General features: G+C 50.7%; 1 protein-coding gene across 9 annotated transcripts in view; it reads left to right on the plus strand.

Moving 5' to 3' along the window:
- Positions 1 to 14,941: 14,941 nt before the first annotated feature.
- Positions 14,942 to 22,758, plus strand: part of CACNA1C (calcium voltage-gated channel subunit alpha1 C) — a 202,677-nt gene continuing 194,860 nt past the window's right edge. For all 9 annotated transcript variants that reach the window (XM_038767787.1, XM_038767784.1, XM_038767785.1 and 6 more), the window contains exon 1: positions 14,942 to 15,001. In XM_038767787.1, coding sequence (XP_038623715.1) covers positions 14,974 to 15,001 — 28 coding nt within the window. In that variant the 5' untranslated portion in view covers positions 14,942 to 14,973. The remainder of the gene's footprint in view (positions 15,002 to 22,758) is intronic.

The raw sequence follows: 22,758 nt of genomic DNA on the forward strand, positions 1-22,758 counted from the left end.
GGCCTTCCCCTCAGTTAGTAATAATGATGATGCTGACATTTATTAAGCGCTTACTACGTGCAAATCACTGTTCTAAGCGCTGGGGAGGTTACAGGGTGATCAGGTTGTCCCACGGGGGGCTCACAGTCTTCATCCCTATCTTACAGATAATAATAATAATAATAATAGTGGCATTTATTAAGCGCTTACTATGTGCAAAGCACTGTTCTAAGCGCCCGGGGGGAATACAACATGATCAGGTTGCCCCACCTGGGGCTCACAGTCAATCCTCATTTTACAGATGAGGGAACTGAGGCTCAGAGAAGTGAAGTGACTTGCCCAAGGTCACACAGCAGACATGTGGTGGAGCTGGGATTCGAACCCATGACCTCTGACTCCAAAGCCCGGGCTCTTTCCACTGAGCCATGCTGCTTCTCTATGATGAGGGAACTGAGGCCCAGAGAATGATAATGAATAATAATAATAATGGCATTTTTTAAGCGCTTACTATGTGCAGAGCACTGTTCTAAGTGCTGGGGGGGTTACAAGGTGATCAAGTCGTCCCACGTGGGGCTCACAGTCTTCACCCCCATTTTACAGATGAGGGAACTGAGGCTCAGAGAAGTTGTGACTTGTCCAAGGTCACACAGCAGACACGCGGTGGAGTTGGGATTCGAACCCAGGACCTCTGACTCCAAAGCCCGTGCTCTTCCCACTAAGCCACGCTGCTCCTCCCATGATGATGATGATGGTATTTGTTAAGCGCTTACTATGTGCGAAGCACTGTTCTAAGCGCTGGGGAGGATAGGCGATCGCGTTGTCCCACGTAGGGCTCACAGTCAATCCCCATTTCACAGATGAGGTAACTGAGACACAGAGAAGTGAAGTGACTTGCCCAAAGTCACACAGCGGACAGTTGGCAGAGAAGGGATTTGAACCCATGACCTCAGACTCCAAAGCCCGGGCTCTTTCCACTGAGCCACGCTGCTCCTCCCATGATGATGATGATGGAATTTGTTAAGCGCTTACAATGTGCGAAGCACTGTTCTAAGCGCTGGGGAGGATACAAGGCGATCGCGTTGTCCCACGTAGGGCTCACAGTCTTAATCCCCATTTTACAGATGAGGTAACTGAGGCCCAGAGAAGTGAAGTGACTTGCCCAAAGTCACAAAGCCGACAGTTGGTGGAGATGGGATTTGAACCCATGACCTCAGACTCCAAAGCCCGGGCTCTTTCCACTGAGCCACGCTGCTTCTCTGAAGTGAAGTGACTTGCCCAAAGTCACACAGCTGACAATTGGCGGAGCTGGGATTCGAACCCATGACCCCTGACTCCAAAGCCCGGGCTGTTTCCACTGAGCCACACTGCTTCTCTTCTCCCCAGTTGTCTCTGGGGAGCGGAGAATAGTATTAATAATAGTATTATTATTGTTATGGTATTTGTTAAGCGCTTACTATGTGCCAAACACTGTTCTGAGCACTGGGATAGATACAAGGGTATCAGATTGTCCCAAGTGGGGCTCACACTTTTAAACCCCATATTATAGATGAGGTAACTAATAATAATGGTATTTGTTAAGCGCTTACTATGTGCCAGGCACTGTACTAAGCGCTGGGGTGGGGTCAAGCAAATCAAGTTGGACCCAGTCTCCCATGTGGGCCTCGCAGTCTCCATCCCCATTTTCCAGATGAGGTCACTGAGGCCTAGTGAAGTAATAATAATAATGGTATTTGTGAAGCGCTTACTATGTGCCAGGCGCTGTACTCAGCGCTGGGGTGGAGACAAGCAAATCAAGTTGGACCCAATCTCTCTCCCATGTGGGCCTCACAGTGTCCATCCCCATTTTCCAGATGAGGTCACTGAGGCCCAGTGAAGTAATAATAATGGTATTTGTGAAGCGCTTACTATGTGCCAGGCACTGTACTAAACGCTGGGGTGGGGACAAGCAAATCAAGTTGGACCCAGTCTCCTATGTGGGCCTCACAGTGTCCATCCCCATTTTCCAGATGAGGTCACTGAGGCCCAGTGAAGTAATAATAATAATGGTATTTGTGAAGCGCTTACTATGTGCCAGGCACTGTACTAAGCGCTGGGGTGGGGACAAGCAAATCAAGTTGGACCCAGTCTCCCATGTGGGCCTCACAGTGTCCATCCCCATTTTCCAGATGAGGTAATTGAGGCCCAGTGAAGGAATAGTAATAATGGTATTTGTGAAGCGCTTACTATGTGCCAGGCACTGTACTAAGCGCTGGGGTGGAGACAAGCAAATCAAGTTAGAGCCAATCTCTCTCCCATGTGGACCTCACAGTGTCCATCCCCATTTTCCAGATGAGGTAATTGAGGCCCAGTGAAGTAATAATAATAATGGCATTTGTTAAGCGCTTCCTGTATGCCAAGCACAGTTCTAAGCACGGGGGGATACAAGGTAATCAGGTTTTCCCCCGTGGGGCTCACAGTCTTCATCCCCATTTTACAGATGAGGGAATTGAGGTACAGAGAAGTGAAATGACTCACCCAAAGTCACACAGCTGACAGGTGGTGGAGCAGGGATTAGAACCCACGACCTCTGACTCCTAAACCCGGGCTCTTTCCATTGAGCCACACTGCTTCTCTTAAGCAGCTTTTCTTATGGGGGCCAGTGTGAGCAGGGATTGTCTCTGTTTATTTCTGAATTATACTTTCCAAGCTCTTAGTACAGTGCTTGGCACATAGTAAGTGCTCGATGATAAATAGGATTGAATGAATGAATATCAAAGGCTTGACAAACCCATAAATCAAGGGGTCCAGCCCCCTCCCTCCAAACAGGCCAATAAGTCGTTCAAACATTGGCAACATCGAGAAGCGGCGTCGCTCGGTGGAAAGAGCCCGGGCTTTGGAGTCAGAGGTCGAGGGTTCAAATCCTGGCTCCGCCACTTGTCAGCTGTGTGACTTTGGGCAAGTCGCTTCACTTCGCTGGGCCTCAGTTCCCTCATCTGGAAAATGGGGGTTGAGACCGTGAGCCCCACGTGGGACAACCTGATCACCATGAACAGGGATTATCTCTATATGTTTTCAACTTGTACTTCCCAAGCGCTTAGTACAGTGCTCTGCACACAGTAAGCGCTCAATAAATACAATTGAATGAATGAATGTAACCTTCCCAGCGCTTAGAACAGTGCTTTGCACATAGCAAGCACTTAATAAATGCCATTAAAAAAGCCCAGCAAATCGCCTGAGGCTGACACTTGCGTGGCCAAATTTATGCATGAGTGAGCTTGTTAAATTTGGGAGCCCCATGTGGGACAGAGACGGTGTCCAACCTGATTAGCTCGTGGCTACCCCAGCGCTTAGAACAGTGCCTGGCACGTAGTAAGTGCCTAATAAATATCATTAAAACAAAATATTCTACTCTTTACTCTGAGGGAGAGCCAGGTGGAGAAGGAGGGTGTGAATGAGAGGTCAGTGGTGAGAGAAATGAGAATAGGTGAGTAAGTCAGGTGGAAACTGTTAAGCTCCTCTCTCTCTAGACTGTGAGCTCGTTGTGAGCAGGGAATGCGTCTGTTTATTGTTATATTGTCCTGTCCCAAGCGCTTAGTACAATGCTCGGCACACAATAAGCTCTCCATAAGTATGATTGAATGAATGAATGAGAGGTAGCATGGTTTAGTGGAAAGAGCACGGGTTTGGGAGTCAGAGGTCATGAGTTCAAATCCCCACTCCACCACTTGTCAGCTGTGTGACTTTGGACAAGCCACTTAATGTCTCTGGGCCTCAGTTACCTCATCTGTAAAATGGGGATTAAGACTGTGAGCCCCCCGGGGGACAACCTCATCACCCTGTATCCTCCCCGGCGCTTAGAACAGTGCTTTGCACATAGTAAGCGCTTAACAAAGACCAAATTTATTTTTATTTATTTAAGAGTGCCAACTGGGGTGTAGAGGAAGAAGAGAGTGGGTGAAAGTCCTAGAATGTAACCCCGCCTTTCTGATGTTAAACTGCATTCGTTTTGCCCTGATCCACTTTGCACTGTCTTTTCTCAGAAGACTAGCTGGTGTAAACACTAGAATGCTTGTGTTGCCCTTCCCTGAGAATCAGAGGAGTCACTGCGGGTTTTATAAAATGAATAACTTTGACTTCAAGGATTAAACTATTTAAATGCAAAATCCACTCCTCAAAGTCTTTTCTGCCCCCCCCCCCGCCGATCAGAAGGCTTCTGGGCCAGGTGGGTTCAGAAATCGGCAGAAAGCCCCCAAATCCCTTAAGGGTCCTTTTTCATCTAAATCAATCAATCGATTGTATGTATTGAGGTTTTACTGTGTGCAGAACACTGTACTAAGCCCTTGGGAGATTACGATATAACAAAGTTAGTAGACACCTTCTCTGCCCACAGCAAATTTAAGCAACGTGGCCTAGTGGATTAGAGCAGGGGCCTGGGAATCAGAAGGACGCGGCTCTGTTTCTCGTCCGCTGTGTGACTTTGGGCAAGTCACTTTGCTTCTCTGGGCCTCAGTTCCCTCATCTGTAAAACGGGGATTGAGACTGTGAGCCCCATGTGGGACATGAACTGTGTCCAACCTGATTAGCTTGTGCCATCCCAGCTAGTATAATGCCTGGCACATAGTAAACACTTAACAAATACCATTAAAAAAAAAAAAAAAGAGTCTTTGGCTTTAAGATGAGACACAGAAAAGTCACCACTAGGTGAAAAAAGGCCCAATTTGCTCAACAAATCTGTTTCTCTGAGTGTTTCTGAGTTCTGTCTGGTGCTTCTCCAGATAAAAACATGTTTCTCCTGCTGTTTGCTCTGCCCACAGTTGGCAGAATGGCCAGGATTTTAGTCTTCCTTGGGCTTCGGTGACACTGTTTCAGAGAAGATCCAGCAGCTCCTCATTGCCGCTAATGAAGTATTAGAAGGCAAAAATAGAACAGCTGGATTTTCCCAGCTCAAGCTGGGATTCACGGGCCGGGAGAATGAGAAAGATCCTGGTGGGTCTTGGAATCTGACCAAAGCCCATTTTGTCCCAGTGAGTAAGTAACTCTGGACTGTAAGCTCGTTCTGGGCAGGGAATGTGTCTGCTAATTCTGTTGTATTGCATGCTTTCCAAGTGTTTAGTATAGTGCTCGGTACGTAGTAAGTGCTCAATATATATGATTTCATTCATTCAATCGTATTTATTGAGCGCTTACTGTGTGCAGAGCACTGGACTAAGCGCTTGGGAAGTACAAGTTGGCAACACATAGAGACGGTCCCTACCCAACAGCGGGCTCATGGTCTAGAAGGGGGACACAGACAACAAAACAAAACATATTAACAAAATAAAATATCATTGCTTGACATGCCCTAGGGCTTTGCCTTCGGGATTGAGCATAGACCTTGGTATTTATTTGAGTGCTTACTGTGTGCAGGGTGCTGTGCTAAGCGCTTGGGAGAGGATAATATCAGGATCGGTAGATATGTTCCCTGCCCGCAGCGAGCGGGGAGGATTGAGATGAGGAAAATCAGTTATCCATAGGACTGGGGAGGGGGGTAACCTCTGTGACCCCCATGTGGGACAGGGATTGGGTCCATCCTGATAAACTTATATCAATCAATCGTATTTATTGAGCGCTTACTGTGTGCAGAGCACTGTACTAAGCGCTTGGGAAGTACAAGTTGGCAACATGTGGAGACAGTCCCTACCCAACAGTGTCTGGCACATAGTAAGAGCTTAGTCTTCCCTGCCCCCTTAGACTGTGGGCAGGGAAGGTGTCTGCTAATTCTGTGTCGAACAGTGTTCTGCACACAGTAAGTGCTCAGTACAATAAGATGGATTGATTTTTACAGTTGAGGAAACAGAAGCACAGAGAAGTGAAGTGAGTTGCCCAAGGTCATACAGCAAGCAATTGGCAGAGTCAAAATTAGAACCCAGGTCCCCCAGTGCCCAGGCTCTTTCCACTAGGCTACGCTTCTTAATATAAAGGTATTAGCTTAGCGTATACTATGTGCCAAGCACCTAGAAGCAGCATGGCTCAGTGGAAAGAGCCCGGGCTTTGGAGTCAGAGGTCGTGGGTTCAAATTCCTGCTCTGCCACTTGTCAGCTGTGTGACTTTGGGCAAGTCACTTAACTTCTCTGGGCCTCAGTTACCTCAACTGTAAAATGGGGATTAAGACTGTGAGCACCCCCCCCCCCCCATGGGACAACCTGATCACCTTGCAATCCCCAGTGCTTAGAATAGTGCTTGGCACATAGTAAGCGTTTAATAAATGCCATTATTATTATTATTAGGTACAAGATAATCAGGACAGACACAGTCCCTGAACTATCTGGCCCCCAAAATCTAAGGGGGAGAGAGAACAGATATTGAATCCCCATTTTACAGATGAGGGAGCTGAGGTCCAGAGAAGCTATGTGACTTACCCTAGGTCACACAGCTGATGACTCGGTCTCACACCTGCCAATCCTCAGCATTGCTCTTCTTTTCGCTCTAGCAGGCCTCGGATCTTGACCATTTTTTACGGTATTTGTTAGGCGCTTACTGTGTACAATCAGGTTGGACACAGTCCATGTCCCACATGGGGCTCACAGTTTTAATTCCTAATTTCACACTGAGGTCCGAAGACTTACCCGAGGCTGTACAGCAGACAAGGTGTTTGTGAACTGATGATGACTTTGATGGCATCACTCAGTGATTTACGGATTAAGGCGGGGAACATGTCCCCTACCTCTGTTGTACTATACTGTCCCAAGGGTTTAGCACAATTCTCTGCCCAAAGTTAGCACCGAATAAATGCCACTGATTGAGAGGAGAGATTCTCATTTTGGGGTCCGTATTAATTTTAGCCACATAATTGTTTCCAAGTGAATTGTTCGTAGGGAGCTCAGCTTCCCTTTAGTTCTAGCTCTCTCTCATTCTCTCTCTAATTTTGTCTCATTCTCTCTCGTTCTATCTCAATCTCTTGTTCTCTCTCATTCTTTCTTCTTTTCTCTCTTCTCCTGTCTCTCTCCCTCGTTCTCCTCTTTCTTTCTCTCCATCTCTCTCATCCTCTCTCCCTCATTCTCTCTCCCCCTTATCCTGTCTCCCCACTTTCTCTCCCCTCTTCATTCTCTTTCACTCTTCATTCTCTCTCCCTCCTTCATTTTCTCTCTTCCTCTTCATTTTCTCTCTCCCTTATTCACCCCCCTCTCTTCATTCTCCCTCTCTCCCTTCATTCTTTCTCCCTTTCATTCTCTCTCTTCCTCTTCATTTTCTCTCCCCTTTATTCCCCCCTTCATTCTCCCTCTCCCCCTTCATTCTCTCTCTTCCTCTTTATTTTCTCTCCCCTTTATTCCCCCCCTTTATTCTCCCTCTCCCCCTTCATTCTTTCTCCCTTTCATTCTCTCTCTTCCTCTTCATTTTCTCTCCCCTTTATTCCCCCCCCTCTTCATTCTCCCTCTCCCCCTTCATTCTCTCTCTTCCTCTTCATTTTCTCTCCCCTTTATTCCCCCCTCTTTATTCTCCCTCTCCCCCTTCATTCTCTCTCCCCCTTCATTCCCCCCTCTTTATTCTCCCTCTCCCCCTTCATTCTCTCTCCCCCTTCATTCTCTCTCTCCATTCTCTCTCTCCCCCTTCATTCTCTCTCCCCATTCTCTCTCTCCCCTTCATTCTCTCTCTCCCCCCTTCATTCTCTCCCTCTCGTTCTCACTCATAGACTGTTCTTCTCCCCTGCTTCTTCTTTTTAAGGCTCCTATTAATGGAGTGCTTAGCCTTTCAATGGTCTACTTAGCCCCTTGGCTTGCTGATCCTGGGAATAAATTATCTTTATGTTATAGCTGCTTTTAATGTATTCAAGAGATATTGTCCCAGCCTCTGAGTTATGGGAAGCCTTCAGCCTTAGATGCTGGCTACAACTCTTTGCAACTCTGGTCAGCACTGCAGAAATCTGGAACTTGGAACCGGAGTTGAGGTGGGTATGGAGGGAGAGCGGGAATTGGGCGTTTTGAGGGAAAGTCAGGTGTTTTCCCGGGTTCTGCCTGTCAAACTTCCCTCCTAGTGGAAAGAGCGTGGGCCTGAGAGCTGGGTTCTAATCCTGGCTCTGCCACTTGCCTGCTGGGTGACCTTGGGCAAGCCCCTGAAGTTCTCAGTGTTTGTTTCCTCATCTGTAAAATGGGGATTCAGTACCGGGCCACCCCCTCCCAGGCTCCACGTAGGTTGGAAGCAATGAACTGTGGAATTGCGGGAGGGGCTTCCCCATAGCCCACTCCTTTTTTTGATGGCATTTATTAAGTGCTTACTATGTGCAAAGCACTGTTCTAAGTGCCGGGGAGGTTACAAGGTGATCAGGTTGTCCCACAGAGGGCTCACAGTCTTAATCCTCATTTTGCAGATGAGGGAACTGAGGCCCAGAGAAGTTAAGTGACTTGCCCAAGGTCACACAGCTGCCAATTGGTGGAGCTGGGATTTGAACCCATGACCTCTGACTCCAAAGCCCACGCTCATTCCACTGAGCCATGCTGCTTCAATTAGACCCCTTTAATCAATGAATCAATTAACGGTGTTTATTAAGCAGCATGTGCAGTGGCCAGGGCACAACCTGGGCGTCAGAAGGTCATGGGTTTTAATTGTGGCTCTACCACTAGTCTGCTGTGTGACTTTGGGCAAATCACTTCACTTCTCTGGGCCTCAGTTCCCTCATCTGAAAAACGGGTTGAGACTGTGGGCCCCACGAAGTATAGGGACTGCGTCCAACCCAATCTGCTTGTATCCACCCCAGCGCTTAGAACAATGCCTGGCACATAGTAAGCGCTTAACAAATTCCACAGTTATTATTATTAAGTGCTTACTATGTGCCAGGCACTGTACTAAGCACTTGGGAGAGTGCACTACAACAGAATTAAGGACAAGTTCCCAGCCCATAATGAGCTAGAGGGGGAGTCCCAGCCAATTATAACAGCACTTTGAGTTTATAGAGGGTGTCCACATCACTTAGCTCATTCTATCCTCCTGCCCCCATTTTAAAGATGAGGAAACCGAGGCCCAGAGAAGCCAAGTGACTTGTCCGAGGTCACACCTGCCTGAAGTCAGAGGGGACTAGGCCCCAGGCATCCTGTCTCCCAGGCCTGCTCGCTGTCCCCTAGGGTGAGTGGCTTTCTGACACCAGATGCCTGAATTTGTCTATGCAGCAGGAGGGAAGGGGGAGAGAGAGAGAGCTGGGGAGACTCATGATCTCCTTCTGGGGCTTCCTAATAACTGTGATATTTGTTAAGCGCTTACTATGTGCCAGGCACTGTACTAAGAGCTGGGGTTGTAGGTGGGGGGAGGGGGGGAGAAAGATACACGCAAATCAGATAAGCACAGTCCCTGTCCCACGTGAGGCTCAGAGTCTTAATTCCCATTTTCCAGATCAGGAAGCTGGGGCCCAGAGAAGTGAAGTGAGTTGCCCAAAGTCACACAGCAGACAAGTGACGGAGCCGGGATTACAACCCGGGTTCTTCTGGCCTGTGCTTTGTCCACTAAGCCACACTGCTTCCCTGGGGAGGGTGGTCCCTGCAGGGAAAGGGATTCTCGGGGTGCCAAGCGAAGGCCCAACTCTCCAAATAGACTCCCTGACTTGGGGGACTCTGGTCAGCCCACGATGAAGCGTCCTGGATCACGGGATTCTTGGAAGGATGGAGGGTCTTCATCTCAGACCAGGCCCCAATCCATCTTCCTCAGGCCTTGGATCCTGGCCCCGGGAGCCTCAGGCTCCCTTTCTCAGAATCAATTACAGACACTTTCCTCCCAGTTTACATCTGTTCCAGGAGTATTGTCCAGGGTCTGGTCTCACCCACGGAGGTTTCCAGGGTGGAAACGAAGGGGAAGTAGAGAGAGAGGAGGAGAAGGAAAATGGAGGAGGAGGAAAGTGAGGAGAGGAAGAAAACGAGAAAGAGGAGGAGGGGGATATAGTGAGGAAGAGGAGTAAACTGACTGGTCTCATTACTCCTTTCCTCCTCCCATTCTGGGCCTCCCTTAGTCCCACCTTGGTCTCAAGTGTCAGGACAAACTTTTGAAATCCAGACCACCCGCCTGCAGCAGGACACCTGGCTCCCTTTTCATTCATTCATTCAATTCATTCAATCGTATTTATTGAGCGCTTACTGTGTGCAGAGCACCGTACTAAACACTTGGGAAGTCCAAGTTGGCAACATCTAGAGACGGTCCCTACCCAACCGTGGGCTCGCAGTCTAGAAGGGGGAGACAGAGAACAAAACAAAACGTATTAACAAAATAAGATAAATAGAATATGTACAAGTAAAATAGAGTAATAAATACGTAAAAACATATATCCATATATACAGGTGCTGTGGGGAAGGGAAGGAGGCAAGGCGGGGGGGATGGAGAGGGGGAGGAGGGGGAGAGGAAGGAGGGGGCTCAGTCTCTTGTGCCAAAGGGAACAGGAAAAGGATCTGCCCCGGTTGTAGCCTGTCAGCATCCCCTCCCTGTGAGTTGGCAGCCCCAAAGAAGCTTACTAGGCACTGTACTGTTGGCACTATATGTTGCCAACTTGTACTTCCCAAGCGCTTAGTACAGTGCTCTGCACACAGTAAGCGCTCAATAAATATGATTGATGATGATGTACTACACGCTGGGGTAGATGCGAGGTAATCAGGTTGGACGCAGTCCCTGTCCCACATGGGGCTCACGGTCTTAATCCCCATTTTCCAGATTAGGGAACCGAGGCCCAGAGAAGTGAAGCAACTTGCCCGAGACGCCACAGCAGACGAGTGGCGGAGCCGGGATCAGCCCTTCTAACCCCCAGCTCTGCTCTCTAACCGTTAGGCCACACCGCTTCTCTGGGAGCAGGGGGAAAATCCGGCCTCGGCACCCTTGCCGGAAGGTGTTCCAAGATGGATTCACCGCCATCCATTCATCTTGTCTTCCTTTTCAACCCCTATCCGGGGCGGGGAGAGGAGGAGAGAATTGGCGGCTCGGGAAGCATGTGGAGAATTTTAATCTTCTGCACATGTGCATGTAGGATTGTCAAATTCCTCCCGGACTTAATTGGTGTGATTGTGTCCTTGGTGTTGGGCTCCGTTATCAAGCTATAACTAATCCTGGCCACATTCTGCCTGAGCAGAAGCTGGGTGGAGTGGGGTGGGATTGAGGGCTTTTAACACAGCTTCAATCAATCCATCAATCGCTGCTATCTATTGAGCGCTCACTATGTGCAGGGCACTGTACCAAGCCCTCGGGAGAGGACAGTACCACAGAATTAGTGGACAAATTCCTGCCCAAAATGAGTTTTTACAGCCTAGAGACACAAGCTAATCAGGTTGGACGCAGCCCAGGTCCCACATGGGGCTCACAGCTTTAATCCCCATTATGCAGATGAGGGAACTGAGGCAGAGAGAAGTGAAGTGACTTGCCCAAGGTTACTCGGTGGGAAAGTGGCAGAACTGGGATTAGAACTCAGGTCCTCTGATTCCCAGGCCCCGGGATCTAGCCACTAGGCCATGCTGCTATGGCTGGGGCATTCATTCAATTCATTGTCGCATTTATTGAGCACTTACTGTGTGCAAAGCGCTGTACTAAGCGCTTGGCAGGGTGATGATGATAGTAATAATGATGGCATTTTGTTAAGTGCTTACCATATGCCACGCACCGTTCTAACACACCTGTCTACGCGTTTTGTTTTGTTGTCCATCTCCCCCTTCTAGGCTGTGAGCCCGTTGTTGCGTAGGGACCGTCTCTCTATGTTGCCGACTTGGACTTTCCACGCTTAGTCCAGTGCTCTGCACACAGTAAGCGCTCAATAAATACGACTGACTTAATGAATGAAAGTTCTGGGGTAAATACGAGATAATCGGGTTGGACACCGTTCCTGTCCCATACGGGGCTCGCGGTATTAATCCCCATTTGACAGGTGAGGGAATTGAGGCTCAGAGAAGTGACTTGCCCAAGGTCACCCAGCCAGTATCAGAACGTCTCTATATGTTGCCAACTTGTACTTCCCAAGCGCTTAGTACAGTGCTCTGCACACAGTAGGCGCTCAATAAATACAATTGAATGGATGAATTAGAACCCAGGTCCTTGTGACTCCCGGGCCTGGGATCCATCCACTAGGTCACGTTGCTTCTCTATATCTGACTTGTGTTTGTGTGTGCGTGTCTTTCTGTGTCCACAGTCGCTTCACCTCTTTGGGCCTCAATTTCCTCATCTTTAATGATAATAATAATAATAATGGCATTTGTTAAGTGCTTACTATGTGTAAAGCACTGTTCTAAACACTGGGGGAGATATAAAGTATAGAGAAGCAGCGTGGCTCAGTGGAAAGAGCACGGGCTTTGGAGTCAGAGGTCATGGGTTAGAATCCCGACTCCACCACATGTCTGCTGTGTGATCTTGGGCAAATCACTTCACTTCTCTGGGCCTCGGTTCCCTCATCTGTAAAATGGGGATTAAGACTGTGAGCCCCACGGGGGACAACCTGATCACCCTGTATCCTCCCCAGCGCTTAGAACAGTGCTTTGCACATAGTAAGCGCTTAACAAATGCCAATTATTATTATTATTATTATTATTATAAGGTGATCAGGTTGTCCCACGAAGGGCTCACAGTCTTAATCCCCGTTTTCCAGATGAGGTAACTGAGGCCCAGAGAACTTAAGTGACTTGCCCAAAGTCACACAGCTGACAAACGGCGGAGGCAGGATTAGAACCCATGACCTCTGGCTCCCAAGCCGGTGCTTTTTCCATGAGCCACGCTGGGAGAGTAATGCTTGCCTCTTCCCACTCACAAGGGATGGCGTGAGGAGAGAGTGAGGTTGTCGGTAAGAGGGCCTTATAATAATGATGGCATTTATTAAGCGCTTACTATGTGCAAGGCACTGTTCTAAGCGCTGATGCATTTAAGGTATTATTCTTACCTTATCATCACTCCCTTCCCCAACTTCTTCAGTCCAAATTTCCACTTCTCGGGTGCTTCTAAGGGGACTAGTTCCTGTTCCATAAGAACGGCGATATTTTTCAGGAGCTTACTGCAATCCAAGCGCTGTGCTGAACCCCTGGGGAAGCTGCAAGAGAATCAGGGCGGACCCGATCCCCGTCCCACATGAGGCTCCCCGTCTAAATGAGATTGGATCTCCAAGCCTTGCTCTGTTGCCTCAGTCACCTCATCTGTAAAATGGGGATGAAGACTGTGAGCCCCACAACCTGACGACCTTCTGTCTACCCCAGAGCTTAGAACAGTGCTTGGCACATAGCAAGGGCTTAACAAATACCATTATTATTAGTAGTAACAGCAGTATTAGTACTAGCAATAGTAGCAGAAGCGGTTTTAGTAGCATTCTGCTATATATCCAAAGAAAATCTCAGAGATGGGATTTTTCAGGGGTGTAGGCCGGTGGTTTTAAGTGTGGAAGGAGCTGTTAGGCATGTCGGGTTTCAAATGTGTATATAGCTATAATTCTATTTATCTATTTTTGATGCTACTGATGCCCGTCTAATTGTTTTGTTCATTCATTCATTCAAGCGTATTTATTGAGCACTTACTGTGTGTAGAGCACTGTATTGAGCACTTGGAAAGTACAATTAGGCACCAGATACAGACAGTCCCGGGGGGGTGGGGGGGTGGGATTGGGGAATTGGTGGGGGCGTTTGGGGACGGGATTGGAGGACTTCAGGGGAAGTGATTGGGGGGCTTTGGGGCAAGGAATGGGGGGCTTTGGGGAATGAATTGGGGGGCTTTGGGGAATGGATTGGGGCTTTGGAGAATGGATTGGGGACTTTGGGGGAAGGGATTGGAACTTTGGGACAAGGGATGGGGTTTTTTTGGGGGAAGGGATTAGAACTTTGGGGCAAGGGATAGGGGTTTTTTGGGGGAAGGGATTGCAGGACTTTGGGGGAGGGGATTGGGGGGCTCTTGGGGGAAGGGATTGGGGTGCTCTGGGGAGAAGGGATTGGGGGACTCTGGGGGGAAGGGATTGGGGGCTTTGGGGGAAGTGATTGGGGGCTTTGGGGGAAGGGATTGGGGGCTTTGGAGGAAGGGATGGGGGGTTTGGGAGGTAAGGGATTGCACGACTTTGGGGGAAGGGATTGGGGGGCTCTTGGGGGAAGGGATTGGGGTGCTCTGGGGAGAAGGGATTGGGGGACTCTGGGGGGAAGGGATTCGGGGCTTTGGGGGAAGGGATTGGGGGAAGTGATTGGGGGCTTTGGGAAAAGAGATTGGGGGGCTTTGGGGGAAGGGATGGGGGTTTTGGGGGTAAGGGATTGCAGGACTTTGGGGGAAGGGATTGGGGACTCTCGGGGGAAGGGATGGGGGGCTTTGGGGGAAGGGATTGGGGGCTTTGGGGGAAGAGATTGGGGGGCTTTGGGAGAAGGGACTGGGGGCTTTGGGGGAAGAGATTGGGGGATATTGGGGGAAGGGATTGGGGCTCTTGGGGGAAGGGACTGGGGGGCTTTGGGGGAAGGGATTGAGGGGCTTTGGGGGGTTAGGGGAAGGGACCTGGGTGGGGGGTGAATGTCTCTGTCGCATTTGGCACATCTGGAAGCGCTCAGCGCGCCTCTGCCTCCGGAGGGACGGGAGGGGGATAGGGGAGGGGAGCGGAGGGGCAGGGGGATCCTCTGTCTCTCCGGGTCTCTCCGGGTCTCTCCGGGTCTCTGTGTGTCTCTCTCGTGTGTGTGTCCGTCCGTGGCTTTGCAGGGGCGGGCTGGGGCCCCCCGACGGGTCCCCGCCCCCCTCCCCCCCACCAGCCAGGACCGGCCCCGGAGGAGGAGGAGGAGGAGGGGAGAAGGCGGGTCCGGGGGTCGGTCGGGGGTCGGTCGGGGGTCGGCCAGGCCCGGGTGGGCCGAGGATGCGGTGCGGAGCCCCGGAGCCCGCCCCCGCCCCCGGAGGAGGAGGAGGAGGAGGACGAGGACGGGGAGGAGGAGGAGGAGGAGGAGGAGGAGGCCGGGGACGGGAGGGGCGGGGAGGCCGGGGCTTGGCTCGGGGCTGAAGGCGGCGGGGGTCTCCGCCCCGCTCCCGCTCCCGCTCCCGCTCCTGCTCCTCCCGCCGCTCCTCCCGCCGGGACTGGAAGCCAGGATGCCCACTCCCCAGGAGAATCACCAAGGTAAGGCGGGACCCCCCCCCCCGCCATCCCCCCCCGGCCATCCGGCTGGGGCTGGGGGCCTCCGGGCTTCCCAGGATGGGGCTGGGCTTTAGGGGGGTCGCCGCGCTCCGGGGTCCGGATGAAGGGGAGGGGGATTCCCCGACCCTTTCCCGATCCGGGCTGGGGTCCCAAAGGAGGGAGAAGGGGACAGAGGGGCGCCGCGCCGGACCCCCGCCCTGGACGTGGCCCCCTCGGATCTCCTCCGGTCTCCCCAAGACCCCCCCCCGGCCCCCCCAGGATCCTCCTCGGATCATTCCCGGCCCCCCCCCCAGGACCCACCCTGGCCCCATCAGGACCCTCCTCGGGTCATCCCCGGTCCCCCCAAGACCCTCCTCGGATGGCCCCCCGCCCCCCGGGCCCCTCCCTGGCTCCCCCCGGACCCCCTGGCCCAGGGGCCGGCGGGCATCTCGGTCTGGGTGGCCCCCGGCCAGCGGGCGATGGCTCCGGAGAACGGGGTGGCGAGGGACGGGATGCGGCTGTGTGGCCCCACAAACACACACGCATTCACACAAGCGCCCCCAGACACGCACACACTCGCCACACTCGCTCGTACACACACACTCGCCCAGACGCACTCACTCGCCCAGACACACTCACTGGTCCAGACATACTCACTCACCCAGGCACACACACTCACCCAGACACACACACTCGCCCAGACGATCACCGTCAGATGCTTTTTTACACACACACACACACACACACACACACACACACACACACCCTTCATCCCTTAGAACAGTGCTTGGCACATAGTAAACGCTTAACAAACCCCATCATCATCACTGAACCCTCGCACACGTATCCCCATCCACAGACACCCGCGCGCACACACGCATCTACGCGTACACACTCCCTTCATGCCACCCTAAGGGGGTGTCCTGGGGTGGGGGGGCTCCAGGGCCAAGCGGTAGGGCCCAGCCACCTCCCTCTCGCAGTGTTTGTTTGTAGTGTGAGCGGTCGGTGGAATGGTCTCTCCCATGTCCAGGCCGCTGTGGCCACCCTGGTCGCCCCCCACCCTCAACCTGGGAACTAGAGGGGTCAGCGGAGAACTCCTCTCTAGAGAAACTTTCTGCCCCATTCCCCCCCTCTCCAGCCCCCTGTATCCCCACCCAGCTCCAAAGCCCTGCCCCAGCCTCCCTGGATCGCGGTGGTTTTACTGGGAAGGTTTGGAAGTCTGGGGGGATTGGGCGGAGTACTTGTTACCCTTCACCATGCCTCCCCCCCTGAGGGTGCCTACATGTGTGTGGAGAGTGGGTGGGTGTTTGGGTCTGTGACTCCATCTTCTTGCTGGGGACAGATGGGGTCACTTGTGGTCAGTTCCTAGCCCTCCTCCTCCGGGCCGATTGAGGCCTCTCCCTTCTCCCCCTTAAATCCACCCTCCGCACTCACCCTTCCGCCTGCTTTCCTGTCCACCCACTCTCCGGGGGCGGCCGAAGCCGGTCGGTCAGCGGGAGCGACCAGACGGCCGCCTTGGTCCCCCGTCCCTCCTCACCCTCTCCTGTACCTCAGTGGAAAGAGGCCGGGCTCTGGAGTCAGAGGTCATAGGTTCAAACCCCGGCTCTGCCAATTGTCAGCTGTGTGACGCTGGGCAAGTCCCTTCACTTCTCTGGGCCTCAGTTCCCTCATCTGGAAAATGGGGATTAAGATGGTGAGCCCACTGTGGGACCACCTGATCACCTTGTAACCTCCCCAGCGACTTTGCACATAGTAAGTGCTTCTAGACTGTGAGCCCACTGTTGGGTAGGGACCATCTCTATGTGTTGCCACATAGTACAGTGCTCTGCACACAGTAAGCACTCAATAAATACGATTGATTGATTGATTAAATGCCATCATCATCCTCTTCCTCCCGCTCCCTGCTGAGCAGCAGGTGTCTGGGTGTGGGGGGAGGATGGGAAGGGGGTGACGACATGGCCCGGAGCCTGAATCTTCCTGTCTCACCCCGGTCCAGCGGGAAGGGAACGGAGGGACGCTCCAGAGGGAGACCACAGCAGCAACAGCTGGTGGTAGTAGTTGTAGTTGTAGTAGTAATGGTGGTGATGGTGGTAGTGATGGGGAGAGTTAATCACCACCAGAGGTTGCCCCTTGGGGTTCTCTCTCCTCTGGGATAACCACCCTCCCTCCCTCCCTCCACCTCAGATTGACCACCACCTGCCCCCCACCACCCCCCAACCCCATTCCCCACCATGGCCCACCTCCTCTCCCCGGAAGCGGAAACCCAGGCCGTGTGTGCGATTGAAGGTGTGCATGGGGGCTGTGCGTATGTGAGCCTATGTGTAGGATTGCCCAGGCGTGTGTGTGTGTGTGTGTGTGTGTCAGGGGGTACGTGTGCCCCCGTGCATGTATGCCATGCGTAGGTTTGTGGAGATGGGGGTTTGCGGGTGATAGAGAGATGGGGACCGGGCGACGGGTTGGGGGAAGAGACGGAGGGAGAGAGCGGGGGGCGGGAGAGTGACAGTGAACTGGGTTCCTTTTCAGCAATATGCCAACGCTATGGCAACCCTGAACCCAGCTCTTTTTCCGAGCAGCTGCAGTGATTATATAATTCCAGGGAGCTGTTTGCCATCCATCCCTGGGTGCAGATTCTGTGGGGGGAAAAAGGGCAACCCCCACTCCCGGGCCTGCCAGTCCTGCCCTTCCCCCAGCCCGGGCCCCAGGCCCTCCCCAGAGGCCTGGAAGGACGCAGGAGGCGGCACAGGAAAAGACGAGCTGTCGCTTAAGGACCCGGGTGGAACACGCAGGGAAGAGCGTCTGGGCATTGGAGGTCTCAGCCGGGGCGGGAGGCGTCCACTGAGTCCCGTCCGTTCAGGCCCCTGGGGTTGGGGGCCGGAGCCTTGCTTCGTCCAGAAGTCGCCTTGGAAGGGCCGGGCGGGGGGGAACAGACTGTGCCCCCTTTTAGACTGTGAGCCCACTGTTGGGTAGGGACTGTCTCTATATGTTGCCAACTTGCACTTCCCAAGCGCTTAGTACAGTGCTCTGCACACAGTAAGTGCTCAATAAATACAATTGATTGATTGCCATCTTTCTCAGGATGAGGAGAAGGGCCAGGTTGGTTCTGGGGGCTCAGATTTAGCCAAGGCCACGCCGACCCCTCTTGGCTTCCCTGTTCCAGTCAATCAATCAGTGGTATTTAATCAATCAATCGTGTTTCTTGAGCACTTACTGTGTGCAGAGCACTGTACTTAAGGGGGAGACAGAGAACAAAATCAAACATATTAACAAAATAAAATAAATAGAATAGATATGTACAAGTAAAATAAATAAATAAATGGAGTAATAAATCCGTACAAACATATATACAGGTGCTGTGGGGAAGGGAATGGAGAAGGGGAGAGGAAGGAGGGGGCTCAGCCTGGGAAGGCCTCCTGGAGGAGGTGAGCTCTCAGTAGGGCCTTGAATTTACTGAGCTGCGGGCAGGGAATGTGTCTGCTTCTTGTTGTACTCTCCCAAACGCTCAGTACAGTGCTCTGCACACAGTAAGCGCTCAATAAATAGGATCGAATGAATGCATAAATAGTGCTTATTGGGTGTAGAGCACCAGTCTAAGCGCTTGGGAGAATACGGTCAGTAGCATTTATTATGTGTTGACCACGTTCTAATTCTGGCTTCACCACTAGCCTGTCGCGGAGCCTTGGACAAAGTCATTCAGTTTCTCTGGGCCTCAGTCTCTTCACTTCCCTGTTCCAGTCAATCAATCAGTCGTATTTACTGAGTTGCGGGCAGGGAATGTGTCTGTTTCTTGTTGTACTCTCCCAAGCGCTCAGTACAGTGCTCTGCACACAGTAAGCGCTCAATAAATAGGGTCGAATGAATGAATAAATAGTGCTCATTTATTATATGTTGACCACGTTCTAATTCCGGCTTCACCACTAGCCTGTCGCGGAGCCTTGGACAAAGCCATTCAGTTTCTCTGGGCCTCAGTTTCCTCGTCTGTAAAATGGGAGTTCAGTACCTGTTCTTTCCTCCCTTTAGACTGTAAAACCCATGCGTGAATCTCAGGTGGGACAGGGGCTTTCTCTGCCCCGATTACCTTGTATCTATCCCAGTGCGGTAGCCCTGTAGGAGGTGCTTAAACAAATACTATTATCAAGCCATTGTATTTACTGAGCACTTACTGCCCGCAGAGCACCCTGCTGAGCACTTGGGTGAATACAAGATAATAGTAAGCAGAATTTGTCTGTTTCTTGTTGTACTCTCCCAAGCGCTCAGTACAGTGCTCTGCACACAGTAAGTGCTCAGTAAATAGGATCTAATAAATGAATAAATAGTGCTTATTGGGTGTAGAGCACCATACTAAGCGCTTGGGAGAATACGGTCAGTAGCATTTATTATGTGTTGACCACGTTCTAATTCTGGCTTCACCACTAGCCTGTCGCGGAGCCTTGGACAAAGCCATTCAGTTTCTCTGGGCCTCAGTTTCCTCATCTGTAAAATGGGAGTTCAGTACCTGTTCTTTCTCCCTTTAGACTGTGAAACCCGTGCGTGAATCTCAGGTGGGACAGGGGCTTTATCTGCCCCGATTACCTTGTGTCTATCCCAGTGCGTAGCCCTGTAGGAGGTGCTTAACAAATACTGTCATCAAGCCATTGTATTTACTGAGCACTTCCTGCCCGCAGAGCACCCTGCTGAGCACTTGGGTGAATACAAGATAACAGTAAGCAGAATGTGTCTGTTTCTTGTTGTACTCTCCCAAGCGCTCAGTACAGTGCTCTGCACACAGTAAGCGCTCAGTAAGTAGGATCGAATGAATGAATAAATAGTGCTGATTGGGTGCAGAGCACCGTACTAAGCGCTTGGGAGAATACGGTCAGTAGTATTTATTGTGTGTAGACCACGTTCTAATTCTGGCTTCATCACTAGCCTGTCGCGGAGCCTTGGACAAAGCCATTCAGTTTCTCTGGGCCTCAGTTTCCTCGTCTGTAAAATGGGAGTTCAGTACCTGTTTTCTCCCTTTAGACTGTGAAACCCGTGTGTGAATCTCAGGTGGGACGGGGGCTCTATCTGCCCCGATTACCTTGTGTCTATCCCAGTGTGTAGCCCTGTAGGAGGTGCTTAAACAAATACGATTATCAAGCCATTGTATTTACTGAGCACTTACTGCCCGCTGAGCACTTGGGTGAATACAAGATAACAGTAAGCAGAATGTGTCTGTTTCTTGTTGTACTCTCCCAAGCGCTCAGTACGGTGCTCTGCACACAGTAAGCGCTCAGTAAATAGGATCGAATGAATGAATAAATAGTGCTGATTGGGTGCAGAGCACCGTACTAAGGGCTTGGGAGAATACGGTCAGTAGTATTTATTGTGTGTAGACCACGTTCTAATTCTGGCTTCATCACTAGCCTGTCGCGGAGCCTTGGACAAAGCCATTCAGTTTCCCTGGGCCTCAGTTTCCTCGTCTGTAAAATGGGAGTTCAGTACCTGTTCTTTCCTCCCTTTAGACTGTAAAACCCGTGCGTGAATCTCAGGTGGGACAGGGGCTTTATCTGCCCCGATTACCTTGTATCTATCCCAGTTTGTAGCCCTGTAAGAGGTGCTTAAACAAATACGATTATCAAGCCATTGTATTTACTGAACACTTACTGCCCGCTGAGCACTTGGGTGAATACAAGATAATAGTAAGCAGAATTTGTCTGTTTCTTGTTGTACTCTCCCAAGCGCTCAGTACAGTGCTCTGCACACAGTAAGCGCTCAGTAAATAGGATCGAATAAATGAATAAATAGTGCTTATTGGGTGTAGAGCACCGTACTAAGAGCTTGGGAGAATACGGTCAGTAGTATTTATTGTGTGTAGACCACGTTCTAATTCTGGCTTCATCACTAGCCTGTCGCGGAGCCTTGGACAAAGCCATTCAGTTTCTCCGGGCCTCAGTTTCCTCGTCTGTAAAATGGGAGTTCAGTACCTGTTCTTTCCTCCCTTTAGACTGTAAAACCCGTGCGTGAATCTCAGGTGGGACAGGGGCTTTATCTGCCCCGATTACCTTGTATCTATCCCAGTGTGTAGCCCTGTAGGAGGTGCTTAAACAAATACGATTATCAAGCCATTGTATTTACTGAGCACTTACTGCCCGCAGAGCACCCTGCTGAGCACTTGGGTGAATACAAGATAACAGTAGTCAGAATGAGTAGTCAATAAATGAATTTCGGATGTGTACATAAGTGCTTGCGTGGCCGAGGAAGGCTGAATAAAAGGAGCAAATTATTATTATTATTCATTCAATTCATTCAATTGTATTTATTGAGCGCTTACTGTGTGCAGAGCCCTGTGCTAAGCACTTTATTATTATTACTATTATTATTACTACTAATATTAATAATTATGGTACTTGTGAAGCACTTGTACATATTTATTCTATTTATTTTATTCTGTTAACATGTTTTGTTTTGTTCTCTGTCTCCCCCTTCTAGACTGTGAGCCCGCTGTTGGGTAGGGACCGTCTCTATATGTTGCCAACTTGGACTTCCCAAGCGCTTAGTACAGTGCTCTGCACACAGCGCTCAATAAATACGATTGAATGAATGAACTTACTATGTGGCAAGCACCGTTCTAAGCGCTGGGGTCGATAGAAGGTAATCAGGGTTGTTCCACGTGGGGCTCACAGTCTTAATCCCCATTTTACAGATGAGGGAACTGAGGCCCAGAGAAGTTACACGGTCCCGCAGCAGCCAAGCGGCAAAGCCGGGACTGGAACCCACGTCCTCTGACTCCCAAGCCCGGGCTCTTTCCACTGAGCCACTCTGCTTCTCTAATTAATATTAATAATAATAATGATGATGATGATGGCATTTGTTAAGCGCTTACTATGTGCCAAGCACTGTTCTAAGCGCTGGGGAGGTTACAAGGTAATCAGGTTGTCCCACGGGGGGCTCACAGTCTTCATCCCCATTTTACAGATGAGGTAACTGAGGCACAGAGAAGTTAAGTGACTTGCCCAAAGTCACACAGCTGACAATTGGCGGAGCCGGGATTTGAACTCACGACCTCTGACTCCCAAGCCCGGGCTCTTTCCACTGAGCCACTCTGCTTCTCTAATTAATATTAGTCACTTAACCTCTCTGGGTCTCAGTTTTCTCCATGTTAAATGGGGAAGAAATGTCAGTTTGCCTCATGGGGATGTGGTGTGGGGGAAGAAGAGATAAGTGGTGTGAAAGTAGTTTGGAAAATCAAAATATCAGAGAAAAATAAAAGCAAAGATAAAAGATGACATGGGTGGCTATAAGATAGGATGATGAGGAAGGGGAGAGAATGGGGGAATGTTGGGAATGCCCGTTGGTGGATAGGGACCGTCTCTGTATGTTGCCAACTTGTACTTCCCAAGCGCTTAGTACAGTGCTCTGCACACAGTAAGTGCTCAATAAACACGATTGAATGAATGAATGAATGGTTGGGGATGAAGGTGATGAAGTTATTGGTGATGATCATGATCTCAATAATTAATGTCTTCCCTTCTCTGGGCCTCAGTTTCCTCATCTGTAAAATGGGGATTAAGTCTGTGAGCCCCAGGTGGGACAGGGGCTGTGTCCAACCTGATTACTTTGTATCCACCCCAGTGCTTAGAACAGTGTCTGGCACATAGTAAGCACTTAACAAATGCCATAAAAAAATAATTGGGAAGGAGTGTGGCCTAGTGGATAAAGTCCGGCTCTGGAAACCAGAGGACCCGAGTTTTAATCCCGACTCTGCCACTTGCCTGCTGTGTGACCTTAGGCAAGTCACT

Source organism: Tachyglossus aculeatus, chromosome 27 (assembly GCF_015852505.1).
Source record: "Tachyglossus aculeatus isolate mTacAcu1 chromosome 27, mTacAcu1.pri, whole genome shotgun sequence".
Classification (NCBI taxonomy): Eukaryota; Metazoa; Chordata; class Mammalia; order Monotremata; family Tachyglossidae; genus Tachyglossus; species Tachyglossus aculeatus.